We start from the raw sequence: 16,066 nt of genomic DNA, 5'->3' as shown, positions 1-16,066 counted from the left end.
GAGAAATGATTTATTTGATTGATTAATGCAACAGATATTAAGCAACTGTGTTCTAGGCCCTGTGCCAGGTGGTGACTATGGCCTACTCTCAAGTTCTAGGTCTGTCACTTACTTTAGAAGCAAGTCATCTAGCCAGAACCAGAAGGTCTTCAGGAGGTCAACAACCATCATTACGCAGTTGGGTAAACCAAAGCCCAGCGGGGGGAGAGCAACACATTAAAGACTACACAGTGAGTAAACGTATTTTCTGGCCCCAAATCATCTGGGAATAGTATTCCAGTGTTCTCTCCAGGAGGGGGCCACATTCAAAAATCCGTGGGCACCCACTGTTTGCTTCTTAAGCACTAAGTCTGAATGGAGCAAATATTCCTGAAGACCCACTGCAGATCTTGCAGACATTTCTAATCCTCAACATCCCCGCAACTGGACTGGGGGAAAGATGAAAGAGGGCACACCACAGGTGTTTCAAAACCTAGGAGTATGAAATACTTCCTAGGACGGAGCCGTCTTGCATTAGTTCTTCAGTGCTATATAAAGCCCTTTCCTCTGGCTGTGCTGGAGGATATTGTGTCTGCCCCCTCCTGCACTTCAGAGCCAAAAGACGACAGGGCGCCTCATGGGTTCACCAGGACCAGCTCCCATCTCTGCCCAGGCTTGCTTATGTCACTGTCACCCGGAGTCTGGGGAGGAGAAGGAGGGTAAGTTGTGCCCGCCCCTGAAATGCCAGCCGCCCTGCGATTGGCTACAGGGACTCCGGCCCGGCCGCGGATTGGTCATCGCTGAGGGCTTGAAAGGTGGCCGAGAGCGTCGGACACCTCAGACGGCGGTGGCCCGGGATCAGACCGCGTCTCTGGCGAGCCCGAGACGCCCCCCCCACCGCCCGCCATGGCCCGCCTGTTGCGGGCGTCCTGTCTTCTCTCGCTGCTCCTGGCTGGCTTCGTCCCGCCGAGCCGGGGGCAGGAGAAGTCGAAGGTGAGTGAGCCTCCGGGGTGGGGGGCCTGGCGGGATGAGCAGAGCCCCCAGGTGTCCATTTCTCGGTGGCGAGGCACCCCTCTTCCCAGGCTCCCCTCCAGAAGGGCAACACCTAATGCGCGGACCCCTCTCCGCCGCCAGGACCCCCACCCGGAGCGCGGGGCTGCACAGTTCCATCTATGGGAGATCCGGGCACCCCCGGCGGGCAGAATAAATAGGGAGGAGGGGCATTTTCGCCGTGTTGACGCCTTCTGGCCCACAGCTGAGTCGCCTTGCTACGTGCGTGCCGCGACTGTCTTCACCTACTCTCCTCCAGTCCGGCTGTAGGGGCGGGGGCGCAGAAACTTGGGGTCTGGGTTGGCTGCGGAGGTTCCCGGGGGTGACTGACAGGCGAGGAGAAAGGGAGGGAGCTGGGTGGTCCCTGTCTCCAAGAACTGTGGTGGGGGATCTTCTAGCCCAAGAATTAACGCAGCTAGAAATGCCCACCTGATTCCAGGGCGTTGGTAGAGGATGTAGAGATTGTGACAGAAAGCCCTCTGGACTTGCAGTGCACACCACTCAGGACCCTGACTAGATCCTCCGTCCTTTCTGGGCCTCAGTTTCTCCATCTGCAGGGACGGGCGTGGGGGGTGGTCAGGGGCACAGTGAAGCTGAAGAGTTTCAGGGGATGCTTGGAGAAGCTGCAAAAACCATATGCTTGTTCCTTGAAGGCCCGGGCAGAGTCCTGGGGCAGCCTCACTAGCCACGCCCACTGCCCATGGCGGCCTGAGCAAAGCCTTAGCTAGGGTGGGGGTGCTGAGGCCAGGAGTGGGGTGACCCGGCGTCCTTATCCTTGGACAGGGGACGCCGAAGTGGGTCCAGTAGACCTTCTCCACGGTGGGAGGCTGAAACCAGGCCAAGGCATAGACCCAAAGAGAGAGATTTCTGTCTGTACCTTCCCAACATACATCTCTACATCTCTCTCTCTCTCTCTCTCTCTCTCTCTCTCTCTCACACACACACACACACACACACACACACACACACACACCTCCGACATGATTGTGTAAGCTCAAGAGCAGCTTTGAGCTTCGGTGTCTCTAAAATCTTCTGGGCCTTTATTTTAATATCTTAGGAGTTCATAATCTGTTTCCAAAGTCCTATCCACTGTTCAATTAGCCCATTCCAAGCACAGGGTTCCTTCTGTATGTTTCTATCCCCCCATCCTGTCCTCAGCTAACTCCTATTCCATCTGTTTCTCTTTGGAGTAAGCCTAGAAATTGGATGGCTATGGAGCCACCTCTCCCATGCCTCCTCCTTTGTATCCAGCCCTGTTCATTATCCCTAACTCGAAAGGCATTTTCCAGGGCAGGGATGGGACTGAGTTTCAGGATTGTGGTGAGGGGTAGAGGTAGGGATAGGCAGGCCGGCACCATGGAGTCAGTCCTTTACCCTCAGTTTGGGGAGAATATTGGGCCCTGACTCAAGAAGGCCGGGGTAAAAAATATGGGCTCCATGAATAACTCATCATAGCCGTGTGTTGTCTGCAAAACTCTGAGGAGAAATAGGTGGATTTGGAGAGAACAGGGTGGGTATGGTCTAGAGAAGTTGTAGGGTGAGGTAAGATCCTATCAGATGCAACCAGCTAGGACTTGTTGGCTAAAGACAGGCTGGACATGCACATCTCTCCTCCCAGGCCCTTAGAGAGTTGAAATGTCATAGCTCTGGATTCTAAGACTCAACCACCTACCTTACCCCCCAACTCCAGGGCCAAGGGATCGGATATAGGGCATGTGAGGAATGGGATGGGCAATAGGTGACAGTCTCAAAGGGATGTCTGCCTCCTCCCAGTTCAAAGGGAGGAGTGGATAACAAAGGGAATCCTCCTTTCCTGGCTGTGTCCCCTCTCCAGTTCAGCTTAAAGCTACCCAAGCTCCCTGTACTTGCTGTGCAGAAGGACTTTGCAGAAGCTGAAGAGGGTCACAGCTGCTGACGTGCATGGGATCCTAGTAACCGCTGGTTTCTAGGTGATTAAAGCAGGCAGAGAGAATCATGGAACCACAGGCTGACAGAGCTGACGAGCCCTTAAGACAGCACTGACTCTGAGCCTATCTGACAGGCGAGGAGCCAGAAGGGAAAGGACTGCTTACACAATACCAGAGTCGTGGCCAGGCCCAGAACTCAGGTCTCCTGCCCCCAGGCCAGGTCTCCTTTCAGAGCATCGCATTGACAGGAGGGGTAGATGGAAGAGGAGAAAGATCCAAGACCAGCAGCCCAAGCCAGCCGGCGTCCTGGCTGAGGCCCCTTCCAGGTCCCAAGCTGCCAGCATTCTCCTGTCTTGTCCAACCGTGGCAGGCCTGAGACACTTGCACTGCCTCTCCGCACCCTCTCCTCTGGCCTCCCTGTTTAGGGGGCAGGGCTCTGGAGTTCATGGGCCCAGAGGAGGGAGGGGGCTCACAGCTCACATAAGGACTTGGCAGCAGTGCTCAGTGGTGAGTACAGGCCATGGCTTCTACCACCATAGGCCACCCTCTGAGCCTCATCAGTCTGCATCCACAACCCTGGCCTCACTGCCCCCAGTAGAAAGCTTGGAAGTTTTGCCATCATCCCTTCTCCTGGAGACACCTTGCACAGTGTACCATCTTCTTTGCACTGCCTGGGGGAACATCAAAGACCTCCTCACAATAATGTAGGAACATCAGGGCCCTCCTCACCATAATGTAGGAAGGTCAGGGCCCTTTACCCTAGCTGCAGGCAGAGTAAGCAGTATCCCCTGATGTGAGGATTTCTCTCCAAGAGGCCTTCCAGCCTTCTTTGATCTGCCTCTAGATTCTCACAGCCATTTTGGGAGGCAGGTAGTAACATCCTCGCCTGTCAGTTGATGGAGGCTCAGAGAGTATATTTGGCTCACTGGCCCCGGAGCCCCAGAGCCAGCAAAAGTCTAAAACCTAGTCACAGAGGAGATTCCCCTTGCCCCACCCCCAGCCCAAAGCTGTGCCCAGAAGCCGATCCTTCTGTTGTTTACAAGCTTTCATTATTTAGACAACCTCTTGGCTTTTGTTCTCTCCATTTCCCAGAATTTGTTTTTGGAGTAGGGTGGAGTTTCGGAAGGAGGTGGAGAGGCGTGTAGGGAGGCCTTGCCTTCTGGCTGCTAGACCTCTGTGGTCAGCTGGTTGTTGTGTCTTGGTTGTCTGTATTTTGTGGTGGAACTGACCCAACTGGGGCCAAGGAGGCCCAGGGGCTAGAGGAATGTTGAGCTTAGTTCTCAAGCCTGTCTCCAGCACCCACCAGAAGTCACAGGGCATGGAATATCAGACCCACGGGAAGCAGGGAATTTGCATCGAAGCCAAAAAGAGAGCTTGCAGCTCTCAGGGATTGGCTTGTTGGAGGGAGCCCTGCCTCGTCTGGCTCAGCAGGCCTGCGGCATCTTCCGGACAGAGGGTGGCTTTTCTGTACTGTCCTCGGGCCACACCCGATGACTCCCTTTGCCCAGCTGGGCCCAGGTACCTCGACTCAACAGGAAACCTTCCTGGTTAATGGGGAGGAGAGGGTGTGGACTGGCTCCTCTAACTCCAACCAACCACCTGTCTCTCCTGGTCTACAGTGGACTATAATGGTGGTTTGCACATGATTTGTTTTATTCTCTTGCGACCCCTCTCCTATGACATCAGGGCCAGAGATTTCCTGCTACGGTGGTGGCAGCAATTTCCTTTCCCATCATGATCAGCCCCGCTGCTGATTGTGTTGTTGATGCCAAGACATCCTTTTCAAGAGTAGACCCAGATTTTCGTAGTCTGTGCCAGAGCCAGTGTGGACCCAGAGAGGAGTCTCATGCAATGTCGTGCTGGTTGGCAGGGATCCCACTCCTCCTCTCCTGATAGTGACGCTGACAAGTCATCAGGGTTGATCACAGCTGGTCCGGTTCGAGGTTCTTGTCTTATGAAAGAGGAAACTGAGACCCAGTGAAGAGAAAGGGCTAGTGCCAGACCACGCTAGGCGTTAGTGGCACCGCTGGACGGGGACTCCAGGTTCCCCATCTCAGACCCATTGTTCGCTACTTGTTCTGGAGGTTGACTGGGCTGGGGGGCAGCAAAGAGGAAGGCATAGCGGTCGTCACAACTGCACACTCGCAGGGGAACAGCTCACACGTGCCAGGCACTGCCGCTTTCCCCTTGCCACAGCGCCAGATCCTCCCAGCATGCCTTTCCCCTTCCTGGTTCCTCCTGCTTCCCTGTTTATAGCTACAGCCTCGGTTTCCCAGTCCTCCAGATCTGGGACTTCCCAGTCACCTCTCCACACTGCCACTTCCTCCTTTCTCTCCAGTCCCTCCTCCACAATGCTGTCATTCAGGCCCACATCATCACCGGCCTGGCTGGTTGCAGGGGCCACGCCAGAAGCCCCCATCAGCACCCAGTAACGCAAACAGCAGCACAGCATGGTCTCCCTCCAAGCCTGGCAAATGTTTGCGAATTGGTATGTGAGGAGCAAGTAATGGTCACAGTAATTCTCCAGGTTTCCCTTCACTCACCAGATGATTAAGTCATTGATCATTACTTTGTATAAGGAATTAGAGCTCAGTTCTGGCCCACTCTGGTCTTGGGCAAGTCACTCTCCCTCATTGGTATCTTTTATTATCTTGAAAGTGGAGATGCCAGGTTCCGTCCCAGCTCTAACCGGTCTTCCTCTGTTGCAGACGGACTGCCATGGCGGCGTGAGCGGCACTATCTATGAGTATGGAGCCCTCACCATCGATGGGGAGGAGTACATCCCTTTTAAGCAGTATGCTGGCAAATACATCCTGTTTGTCAACGTGGCCAGCTACTGAGGCCTGACAGGCCAGTACATTGGTAAGAGCCCACCTCCCCTCCCCACTCTGGGGCTGTTCCTGCCAGTTGGACACATTTCAATCACAGGAGCGTTTTTGGTGCAAGAGGAAAGGGGAATCATCAGATTCCAAACCATGTATCCCAGTTCTACTGTGTTCCATGTTTTTTTAAAAAAATTTTTAAATGTTTTCATTTACTTTTGAGAGACAGAGAGAGACAGAGCATGAGTAGGGGAGGGGCAGAGAGAGAGGGAAACACAGAATCCGAAGCAGGCTCTAGGCTCTGTGCTGAGCCCAATGCAGGGCTCCAACTCATGAACCGTGAGCTCATGACCTAAGCCAAAATCAGACGCTTAACCAACTGAGCCACCCAGGGACCCCTATGTTCCATGTTTTCGTGAAGATGATTATATAAGCCCAAGGCCTGATCACCTGCAGACATGTTCTAGAAGATTCCCAGTTATCCTTCATCCCTGGGTAACTCAGCTGCTCTGAAAGCAGAGAGATGGAAAAGATTTTCTAGCTGAAGGGTCCTTTCATTGGAGGAATGGTAGCTTTATCCTGCTGAGAATTTCCAATCTGCCCTAGTGCTTCTCTGGAAAGCAGGCAGTTGGGCTGAGGCCCCCAGTTTAGGCACATTCCTGGACGTGGAATGACAGCAGGCGCAATGGCCCAGTGGGCACTGGATGCTCTGTCTAGAATACTTCCGTCTAGCCCTTGGAATAGAGCAGAGTGTTTGTGTAAGAGACGGGCTGGGTGCTGGCCCTGCACGAGAGGCCAGGCAGGCGAGGAGGCATGCAGGGGGAACTGGGGAGCTGGGCCAGGGCCTCTCTTTGGTCCTCAAACTGCCAGAGTACAGGAGGGTTGTGATAGCCCCACCCACCACCCACCCCCTCCCCAGGAAGTCCTCTGTCTTCTGCCTGGATGTATGGCTCTTGCTCTAAGAAACCCATTCCTGACAGTCCTGCAGGAGCCCTCAGCTGACTGGCCCAGTGGCAGTGGGCAGTTGACTGACTACTGATTTGAGGAAGGGTATTGCCCTCACTGGTCCCCAAATCTCCAACCAACCGAGATTGGAGTCAGGAGGATGGGACTTGTATCCCAGCACTGCCACACTCCCTGGGCGATCTTGGGCAAGGCCCTGTCAGGCCTCAGTGATTTCAGCTATACAATGGGAGAGCAGGTGGAGTGGTACGGATGATGCGGGGCTCCTTGACAGGTTACCTTCATCTCTGCCCTCTTTTCTCCTGGCCCAGAACTGAATGCACTACAAGAAGAGCTTGCGCCATTTGGTCTGGTCATTCTGGGCTTCCCCTGCAACCAATTCGGCAAACAGGAACCAGGAGAGAACTCGGAAATCCTACCCAGCCTCAAGTGAGTGCTTGCTTGGTGTCCCGAGAAAGCACCCCCTCCCCCCATGCCTCAGCTTAGGCATCAGGCATTTCTTGCAGTGGCCCCTACTCATGACAGATGCTTAGCCACCCAGGACTGTGCTCCCTTTCCAAGAGTCCCATTCACCGGAAGGAACGGGAGAGGGGTCAGGGACAGGGAAGACCGCATGTGAGTGCAGGGTGGGATGGCAGGCGTGGGGGAGGGAAGGAGTGTAGGCAGGGACAGGGTTATGGAGGTACCACGCTGGAAAAAGCAGCCCGCAGACCCACACTATGCCTATGCCCATTCAAGATCAGCTCCAGTCGCCTGGTGTGGAATAAAACTCAGATTCCCAACACCCCTCTCCCTGTTTGGTCTCTTCTTGTCATTTCTGGGCCCTACGCCCATCTCCTTGGGACCCACATAAGAATATTTTCTGTAGGCATGTCCGACCAGGTGGGGGCTTCGTCCCCAATTTCCAGCTCTTTGAGAAAGGGGATGTGAACGGGGAGAAAGAGCAGAAGTTCTACACGTTCCTGAAGGTGAGTGTGCCACCACCCTCTGTGGGAGTGTCTCGGCCCGGCTGGCGCCAGCTCTGGACAAGGCTGCAGCCCCTCCTGCTCCAGCCCATGCAGAGACAAGGCCCATGCCACCCTCCCCTGCTTCAGGAGCTGGGGGGAATTTCTTGGCATCTATCATTCCAACCATAAGACTTTGCAGACACTAGGATCTCAACAGCCCATTTTATAGATAAGGCCCAAGCAGGGCTCCACAAGTGATCAGCTGAGAGTCTTACAACCTGCTAAAGCCAAAGCTGGCATCCCAGACTGGTGCTCTTTTCTCAGTGCCAGGCTGTTCTACCTGCCAGGGAGGCCCAGGGTGGGAGGGGGGGAAGGGCCCCACACAGGCTTGACATTCCTCTCATCGCTGCTGCAGAACTCCTGCCCACCCACCTCGGAGCTCCTGGGCTCACCCAACCGCCTCTTCTGGGAACCCATGAAGGTCCATGACATCCGCTGGAACTTTGAGAAGTTCCTGGTGGGGCCAGACGGTATACCCATCATGCGCTGGTACCACCGGACCACGGTCAGCACCGTCAAGATGGACATCCTGGCCTACATGAGGCAGCAGGCGGCCCTGACTGTCAAGGGGAAGTAAATCAGGCCTGTCCCACCCCATGTCCACCACGCAGGGGCTGGGGAGGGACTCAGTTCAGGAAGGACTCCATTTCTCCGACCCCACCACACTCCCACCATAGACCCCTTACTAATACACAAGGCCCCAACCTGACACAAACGTGTGCGTACAATCGTTGTCTGTACTGCTGCGCACGTAGGTGTCTGCACACATGCCTACAGGTGTGCGCGGCCATGTGTGTGCGGGAGTATACAGCCACCTGTGTCTACCTGCGTGAACATGGGGGACGTGAACCCTATGTGTGCCCACAGCCGTGTGCTACGGAGAGTGCTGAAGAACTCCCCTTTCTCTCCCGGTCTGTTCCAATGAGAACCATTCACTTTCAAAGGAGCCTGAGTGAAAACCAGCTCCAGATCCAACTGTTCTGCTCCAAACTGGACCTCAACCTTGGGGCCAGCATTTCCCACTGCCAAGTATCCCCACCGAAGTGCCCAGAAGTTTGTGCCCAGTCTGCCCCTCTCCATCATGCGGCCTCGCTCCTTCCTGAAGAGCCCTCCCAAGCCCCGTCCCACAGTGCTCCCTGAGAGTAGCCGAGGCGGATGTGAGAGCAAGGGCCAGGTCCCCCATGTCAGGGATGGCATCTCCATGAAGGAGGGGCCCGAAGCCCTTGCGGGCGGACCTCCCCTGAGCCTGTCTGAAGGGCCAGCCCTTAGTGCATTCAGGCTGAGGCCCCTGGGCAGGGATGCCACCCCTGCTTTTCTGGAGGATATGCCCTCTGCCCTCACCCTGGCTCTTGGTGTTAGACTCACCCATCTTCCCAGTAAAGGCCTTTCTGCAGCAGCTGAGCCTACTGTGGTGCTTCCTCCACGGGGCCTCCCTAGCTGGGGTGGGTAAGAGGGAGCAGAAGGAAGGAAGAAGAAATAGAGGGAGTGCTTTGGGCTCCTGCTGTTTGGTTTCTACCTAGGCCTACTCTATTCTCTAAGTCAGCACTGGGAGTTTATAAAAGCAGTTCACATCCTCTCTCATTCCCTCCCACAATTCACCAGGCAGCTGGAGCTGAGATGAAGTGTTCCATTTGACAGGTGAGGAGACTGAGGCTCAAAGACGGGCCAGTCATGGAAACCCAGGTCACCTGACTCTCAGCCCACATTCTGTCCACTGGCCCTGGGTGCCCACCCTTGGGGAGACGTGGGCAGGGCCCAGGGGGTATCTGCGGAGAGTCGGGGTGGTGCTCTGGGGACTAGGGGGCACGGGGCACAGAGGGAAGAGGCTGGGAAAGCAGCCCCCTCCCCTGCCCAGTCATACAAATACACAAGTCATAGAACACTGATCTTCAACTCGGATTTATGTCCAAGGTTCGTGCAAACAGCAGCCCAGGGACAGCCAGCCACTCTGATCTGGGCCTCTGACACCACAAGCCTCCAGCTGTGGGGCCAGGATTCTGGTAGCTTCACACTGGGCCCCTCAGCACATGTGGCTGGTGTGGCCTTCATCCCAGGCTGCCGTGGCACCAGCAAGGCTGCCGTGGGTGGAGGCAAAGGGCCCTGCAGTAGAACACCCCGTCTTTCTCCTCTGTGTCCAGGGGCAAACTTGCCCTTCTCGAAGCTCCTTGAGGGGAAGGGATGGGCGTGGGGGCAGGCCCTGCTACAAAGGAGCTTGAAGGAAAAATTAAAACACACACAAAAACTGAACGTGGTCCCCAGAGAGGCTGGAACCATTTCTGGGGAAGTTTTGAAAGAAGGGGTCCCAGCTGCACCCCACTCTTGAGACTGACGTCCCCCTGTGCTTCTGCAAAGCATGGTAGGTCGAAGTCGGATGAGGCCTCTCTCCACCGGGCGGCAGGGTGCTGAGTTTCTTCCGGTCACTCCACAGGAGGGCCCCAAATGGAAGCCTTCAGGGTGGAGCCTCTCCAGCCTGTAAACAGTTCAGATCGGGCTGGGGCACGAGCTGGTGGCCCATCAGCCTCCCATCCCGCCAGGGCTCTGGCTGCATGGAGAACGTGGCCTCTAGTTTTTCAGTAATCTGAGATCAGGTGGCTCTGCAAGGCGAAGGTGGAGCCAAGTGACATAATCTGGTCTCACTGAGGCCCCTGACGGTCATTTTTCGTAGACTCTAAATAAAAAAAAAATGTTAAGGACTTTAAGAGATGATGGCCTACAGTAGGTTCCAAAGGCCTACGGAAACCAGTAAGGAACGAGGAATGTAACAGCTAGAGCTTACTGAGTGCCAGGCCCTGGGCTAGTACTTCAGATCCATCTGTCACTCAGTCCTTGTCCAGCCCAGTGAAGCAGATTATTAGCCCTTTAGGGAGGAGGAAATAGGGGCACAGAGAGGTTTTTAAAAAATATGCCTGAAGTTCCAGATCTAGGATGTGTTTGAGCTTAGCCAGTCTGGCTCCAGATCCCAGAGGCAGAGAAGTTCTGGGAGAAGAGGCAGCCCGGCCCACTTGCCCCCCATCACAGCAGCCTCTGGGACTCTGTGGGGAACCATGAGCCAATGGCTGACTAGTGCAATGCCTCCTCCCAACTCCTATGTCACCCGAACCACGCTGCCTCCATGCCAGGCTGCTGTCCCCGTGAAGGGCACCTTCTGTGAGGGGCACTCTGTCTCTGCACAGCCACAACCCTTAGACAGCAGCTCTTTGTGCCGGGAAGGACTTGGCCTTGTAGAAAGTAAAGGCTGTCACTAAGAACCCGAAGTCTTCCTGTGACTAGTGAGCAAATCTCTAGTCCTCAACGGTTTATGGCAAATGCCATGACCTGATGGAGCTTTTCAAAATGCAACTCTAGGGGTACCTGGCTGGCTCAGCTGGTTGAGAGTCCGACTCTTCATTTCAGCTTGGGCCACGATCCCAGGGGTGAGAGATCAAGCCCCGTGTCAGGCTTCAAACTGAACATGGTGCCTTCTTGAGATTCTCTCTCTCTCCCTCTGCCCCTCTCTCCCCACCCTGTCTCAAATAAATTAAAAACAAAACAAAATGCAAATGTAATCTGTCATGCCACTGTACTTCAAACATGTCCAAGGAGGAGTACCTGGGTGCTCAGTCAGTTGGGCATTCAACTTTGGCTCAGGTCATGGGTTCGAGCCTCGCATCAGGCTCTGTGCTGACAGCTCAGAGCCTGGAGCCTGCTTCGGATTCTGTATTGCCCTCTCTCTCTGCCCGTTCCCTACTCGCACTCTCTCTCAAAAATAAATAAACATTAAAAAAATAATAATAAATAAGCATGTCCATGGAATCCACATCATTGTTAGAATAAAGACCAGCACCCTGCCATGGTCCGCACATCCCTGCACGGGCTGGACTTGTCTTCCTCCGGACCTTGCCTCGCCGGTCTCTCCTTCCACCCCTTGTTCTTGCCTCCTCCAGTCTTCGGCTCCTCAGTCTGCTTCCTCCCTCCCTCCCACTGAGGCCTATGTATTTATCATTTTTCTGCAAGAACATGCTGCACCATCACCTCTTCACCTAATTAACACCATGCATTCTGAGGGGCTCAACTCAAACCTCACTGCCCCCAGTCCAGGTCAGGCTCCTGTTACCTGCTCTTCTTCCTTTAGGGCACCTGAGTGCAACTGAAGGCCCATCTGTGTGATTTCTCTGGTGCGCATATTATTCCTTTTGGTCTCTCTCCCTAGACAGTAAGCCTCCCTAGACAGTAAGCTCCGGAGGAGCAGAGACTGTACCTGTTTCTACTCCCTCAGCTTCCCTAGCACCTAGCACAGAGCCAGGCGTTGAGATACCACGCTCGAATGAATGAATGACTTCAGTCTCCTCACCCTGCAGTCACCTCCCACCCTCACAACACCATTCTGGAAAGTGAGGCCTCTCTTCCACCAAGATCAGAAGGTGGTGATGTCATCCCCAAAGTGGGGCCCACCTGTAAGAAGTTCTCTGCCCATGGGGAAGACAGCACCCCATACCAGCTCACACTCACCTGGTCCCACAGGCCTGGCCGTGGGCGAGTCCATCACTTGGGAGCTCTGATTCCGCATCCCTCCACAGGGTGGCCGCCAGGTGTACTCTGGCTACAACAGAGCCGGTGCTTAGTAATCGGTAACCGTGCTCACCAGGTACGGCAGCAGCTACCCCGCCAGCGCGGCACTCAACATGCATGCATCTAACGCAGCTCAACCCTCACAACCACCCAGGCTGCCGTGTCCGTTTTACAGGTAAGGAAACCTGAGGCTCAGAGGGGGTAAGAAACGTGTCGAAGGTCATCTAGCTAAGAAAGTGGTCAATGGGGTGCCTGAGTGGCTCAGTTGGTTAAGCATCTGACTCCTGATTTCAGGCCATGATCCCCTGGTGGTGAGATTGAGCCCAGTGTCTCTCTGCACCTCCCCACCCCGCCCCCACTCTCTCTCTTAAAATAAAAATAAATACTCCCTTAAAAAAAAATGAAGTGGCGAAGCTTCAGATTTAGGTCTCTATATAAGCCCAGAGCCAGACTCTTAAGGCCCACACTAGACTCTAGGGTTTAAAGATGTGTAAGGACTGGGCATAGCAGGAGGAGTGAGAAGGCCTGCTAGACAGGAGGTCATGTCCTCATTCAGGCAGGAGAAGTGATGCCTGAGCAGGACTGTGGCAGAAGGATGGAGACAGTACGCTAGATGATGGCAGCTCTTTGGAGAATGATAAGCAGGGAAAAGGAAAGAAAGAAGAGCGTGGAAGTGGGGGGAGGGGAAGGAAGGGCAATTGAAAAGGGGAAAAGAGAAGGAAAAGCAAAGGAGAGAATGCACGGTGAGGACCTGGTATCCGGTTACATGCGCAAGTTCTAAGAAAAAGTCAAACTCAAACTGTGATACCTTTGGCCTGCTTAGCTGGAGGGAGCCCTCCTTCCTGTCCTGACTTCTGAGCCTTTCTATTAAAAACAGTGACCCTGAGCAGCTTCGGGCTGGGGAGTCCCACCAGGCTCTGGAAATCTGCCTGTACGCCACAGTGCTGTTCAGCAAAGAGCCAAGTGTGCAGGCTCTTTGACCCCCTCACTTGACCCTGCCCTTCTGGAAGGGGTGTAGGGTGGCCTCTGGGTGTGTCCTGGAGTGAAGGAGGGGCGCAGACTCACCAGATGGAAGAGGCGTGAGTTGGGGAGTGGGGGTGGGTGTTCCATGGCCATGGCGGGTGGAGGGTAGCGGATCTGGGACCAGTCCTCAAAGCCGTGGTGTGGGACCATGGCTGGCATGGGTGCGTAGGCATACGGATAGGCCCCACAGAGGTGCTCTGGGTGGGGCTCCATGTGGTAGCGCTCCGCTGAGGCCTGTAAGAAATGCTCATGTCTGACTCTGCACAGTAGGCTGCATGGGCCGTCGCCAGTGGCACTGGTCTCATCTCCCTTTCTATATCCAGAATCTTAGTTTGCTGAAGGCTGGGAGATGCGAACTGACGGCTAGTACATGGACACAGATGGCTGGTTTATGGGTATGGGAAGCTGGTACCTGGGCACAGATGACTGGGTGTATAATCACAGAAGGCTGGTATCTGGACACAGATGGCTGGTACACGAACACAGGTGACTACTATATGTGTACGGGAAGCTGGTGTACATGGGCACAGAAGGCTGGTACCTGGGACACAGATGGCTGGTACATGGGTATGGGAAGCTGGTACGGGACACAGAATAACAATGATGACATCTAAGGTGTCCTGAGCACTGACTCTGTACAGAGTGTTGTTGTAAGTGCTCTCCCTGCATCACCTCATTAACGTGTTGGACACCTGAGCAAACACTGCCTCTCCCCTCAGACTATAGGTCCCTGAAGAAGGAAAGATGAGGTAAGTGCTGCTTCCTCCCTCAAGGCTTCTCACCTTTGCTTTCCTCTTCTGCTGTTTGAGGGCTTCTTTTGTCTTCTCCTCATCTTTGAATGCTTTGAGCTGAGAGAAGGAGGGAGGGAGAGAAGACTTGGTGCAGGGGCTCCTTGGCTAGGTTGGGACCCAGGGTCTAAGCCACTCTCGGCTGCCCACCTGGCTCAGCCGCAATGAAGGGTCGGGGGGTGGGGGGGGCGGAGGGGAAGGCCCCCATAGGGCAGAGCAGAGCCCAGGTCGGTGGCTACAGGTGAGGCCTGGTCTCCATGGGTGGTCTGAACACAGGTCAGGAGAGCTCATGTGGGCCTCCCATTGCTCTGCTTTCCTGTTAGTGTTCTTTACTTCCATTCTGTGACAGAGGAAGTGGCTCTGACTGTGGAGGCCAGAGTTAGAGGTCAGAGACAGGAAGGGACTTGTTGAGGTGTGCAACTTTGGTAGCAGAGCTGGGAGAAAACCAGTGGGTGTCCTGACTTCCAGTCTCACCAGGGACCTTCCACACCCCCCTTCCCTGCCCCAGGAGGACAGACCAGTTGTCCCTCCCTCCGTCCAGCTGTTCCCACCTGGGCATTGGACAGGGTGACCTGGGCCTGTAGTTTCTCCACCTGCTTCTTCAGCTCTTCCTTCTCCTCATTCATTCGTTCTCGATCACTGCGCTCCCTCTGGAAGTCTTCCTCAAAGATCTTCACCTGCAGGGGAATGGAGGGGAGGACGGTGGAGTAGGGGGTGAGAAGGGGCTCAGACTGCTCACCCCCCTCACAGTCATCGTGAGAAGGGGAATGAGTGCACCTCTGGCTTCCCAACCCCCACTTCAGAGAGAGAGGCTCTGGGCCCGTCTATTTTATATTCTGGGCTTCAACACAGGCTTTATTTAAATAAGGTACCTGTGGCCTAAAAAAAAAAAGGAGGGGGGTCACACGCCCCCAACTAGTACAATCCCCCTCTAAGGCGCAGTCACGGGCCCGGAGCGTGGGTACAAGACTGGAGTTGGTCTCCCGGCTCTGAGAGGAGAGGACTCACAGGGCTCTCCCAAGGCTCTGCGGGCGCCTGCAGTTTCATATCCCACTGCAGACCAGTGAGACGCTGTCTGGGTTAGAGACAGTTTAGGAGCCTCTAAATCACAGCATCCAAGAGAAACATGTGGGAGAGCTCTATTCTTTCCAATTCCCTTTCAGTCCTTCTGTGCCCCGCAGGGAGAAAATGTGTTTATGCTAACATGTCTTCAACACCTTTCTAGTATTTACTAATTTCCCTTCCTTTCCCTCGAAGAGGACTCGAGTTCAGAGTCCTTAGTAGGCAAGGTTATCCAGCTCGAGGTTAAGAACACTGTTTTGCTTTTACTGTATTTATTGCTTACAGTTACTTTCTATTGGTGGCAAATAATAAAGCATTTTTCATTTATACTATCGTCATAAAGTTCCTTTCCAAATACACTTATTGAAAGTACTGTATTTAAAATTTATTTTTAAAATACTACATAAATAATAGCACAGCTCGGGTACAGAGATGGTTAAATCAAAAAGGCGGCAGTGGAGTGACCTAGTTAAGGATACAGTGCTGGGAAGGACAGACTGAGAACCAGACAGGGGTCCGGGCCATTAGCCAGAATGTGGACTACTAATTACATCTTCCAGGTGATTCCAAGCCCCTCCTGGGTCCACAGGAGTGCTCCAGCTCCCCACTCAGCACCGCCCCTACCTGACCTCCACCTCCTGGGCTCACCTGCTGTTTCAGCAATTCGTTCTGCATGACAAGCTCCTGTTTCTTTAAGAGGCCACCAGCTCCTTCTGGGCCCCCAAATGCAGCTGGTGGAGAGGAGGGGGAGGCTTGGATGCTCAGTGCTTCCTCTAGGGCCTGGAATCGGGAAGACAGGAGACGAGCCCATCAGCAGGAGTCCTGGAAGTCAGGACCCCTTGGAGACGTCATCTTCGGTGACCCCCTTCCTGATAAGAGTGACAATAATGGCCCCCCCAGTACCACTGAGTAAATGC

General features: G+C 54.4%; 2 protein-coding genes across 12 annotated transcripts in view; one reads left to right on the top strand and one right to left on the bottom strand.

Moving 5' to 3' along the window:
• Window positions 1–807: 807 nt before the first annotated feature.
• Window positions 808–9,124, top strand: GPX3 (glutathione peroxidase 3). The gene is made up of 5 exons (XM_029943028.1): window positions 808–972; window positions 5,645–5,798; window positions 7,033–7,150; window positions 7,590–7,689; window positions 8,084–9,124. Exons 1-5 carry the CDS (start codon window positions 886–888, stop codon window positions 8,303–8,305), a joined length of 681 nt encoding a protein of 226 aa, XP_029798888.1. The 5' UTR covers window positions 808–885; the 3' UTR covers window positions 8,306–9,124.
• Window positions 9,125–9,611: 487 nt separating this feature from the next.
• The window catches only part of TNIP1 (TNFAIP3 interacting protein 1), a 51,706-nt gene continuing 45,251 nt past the window's right edge, over window positions 9,612–16,066 (bottom strand). For 5 of the 11 annotated variants that reach the window (XM_029943010.1, XM_029943019.1, XM_029943008.1 and 2 more), the window contains 6 exons: window positions 15,798–15,929; window positions 14,639–14,764; window positions 14,082–14,147; window positions 13,342–13,533; window positions 12,217–12,307; window positions 9,612–10,198 (listed from right to left, as the gene is read on the bottom strand). In XM_029943010.1, the coding sequence (XP_029798870.1) occupies window positions 10,146–10,198; window positions 12,217–12,307; window positions 13,342–13,533; window positions 14,082–14,147; window positions 14,639–14,764; window positions 15,798–15,929 (660 nt within the window). In that variant the 3' untranslated portion in view covers window positions 9,612–10,145. Of the gene's footprint in view, window positions 10,397–10,504; window positions 10,586–12,216; window positions 12,308–13,341; window positions 13,534–14,081; window positions 14,148–14,638; window positions 14,765–15,797; window positions 15,930–16,066 lie in introns of those variants that run through there. The other 6 variants (XM_029943012.1, XM_029943016.1, XM_029943013.1 and 3 more) reach the window with 6 other exon arrangements.

This window comes from Suricata suricatta, chromosome 6 (assembly GCF_006229205.1).
Source record: "Suricata suricatta isolate VVHF042 chromosome 6, meerkat_22Aug2017_6uvM2_HiC, whole genome shotgun sequence".
Lineage (NCBI taxonomy): Eukaryota > Metazoa > Chordata > Mammalia > Carnivora > Herpestidae > Suricata > Suricata suricatta.
Note: the sequence above shows the minus strand (reverse complement) of the source record. Positions and strands in the feature narration are given on the sequence as shown.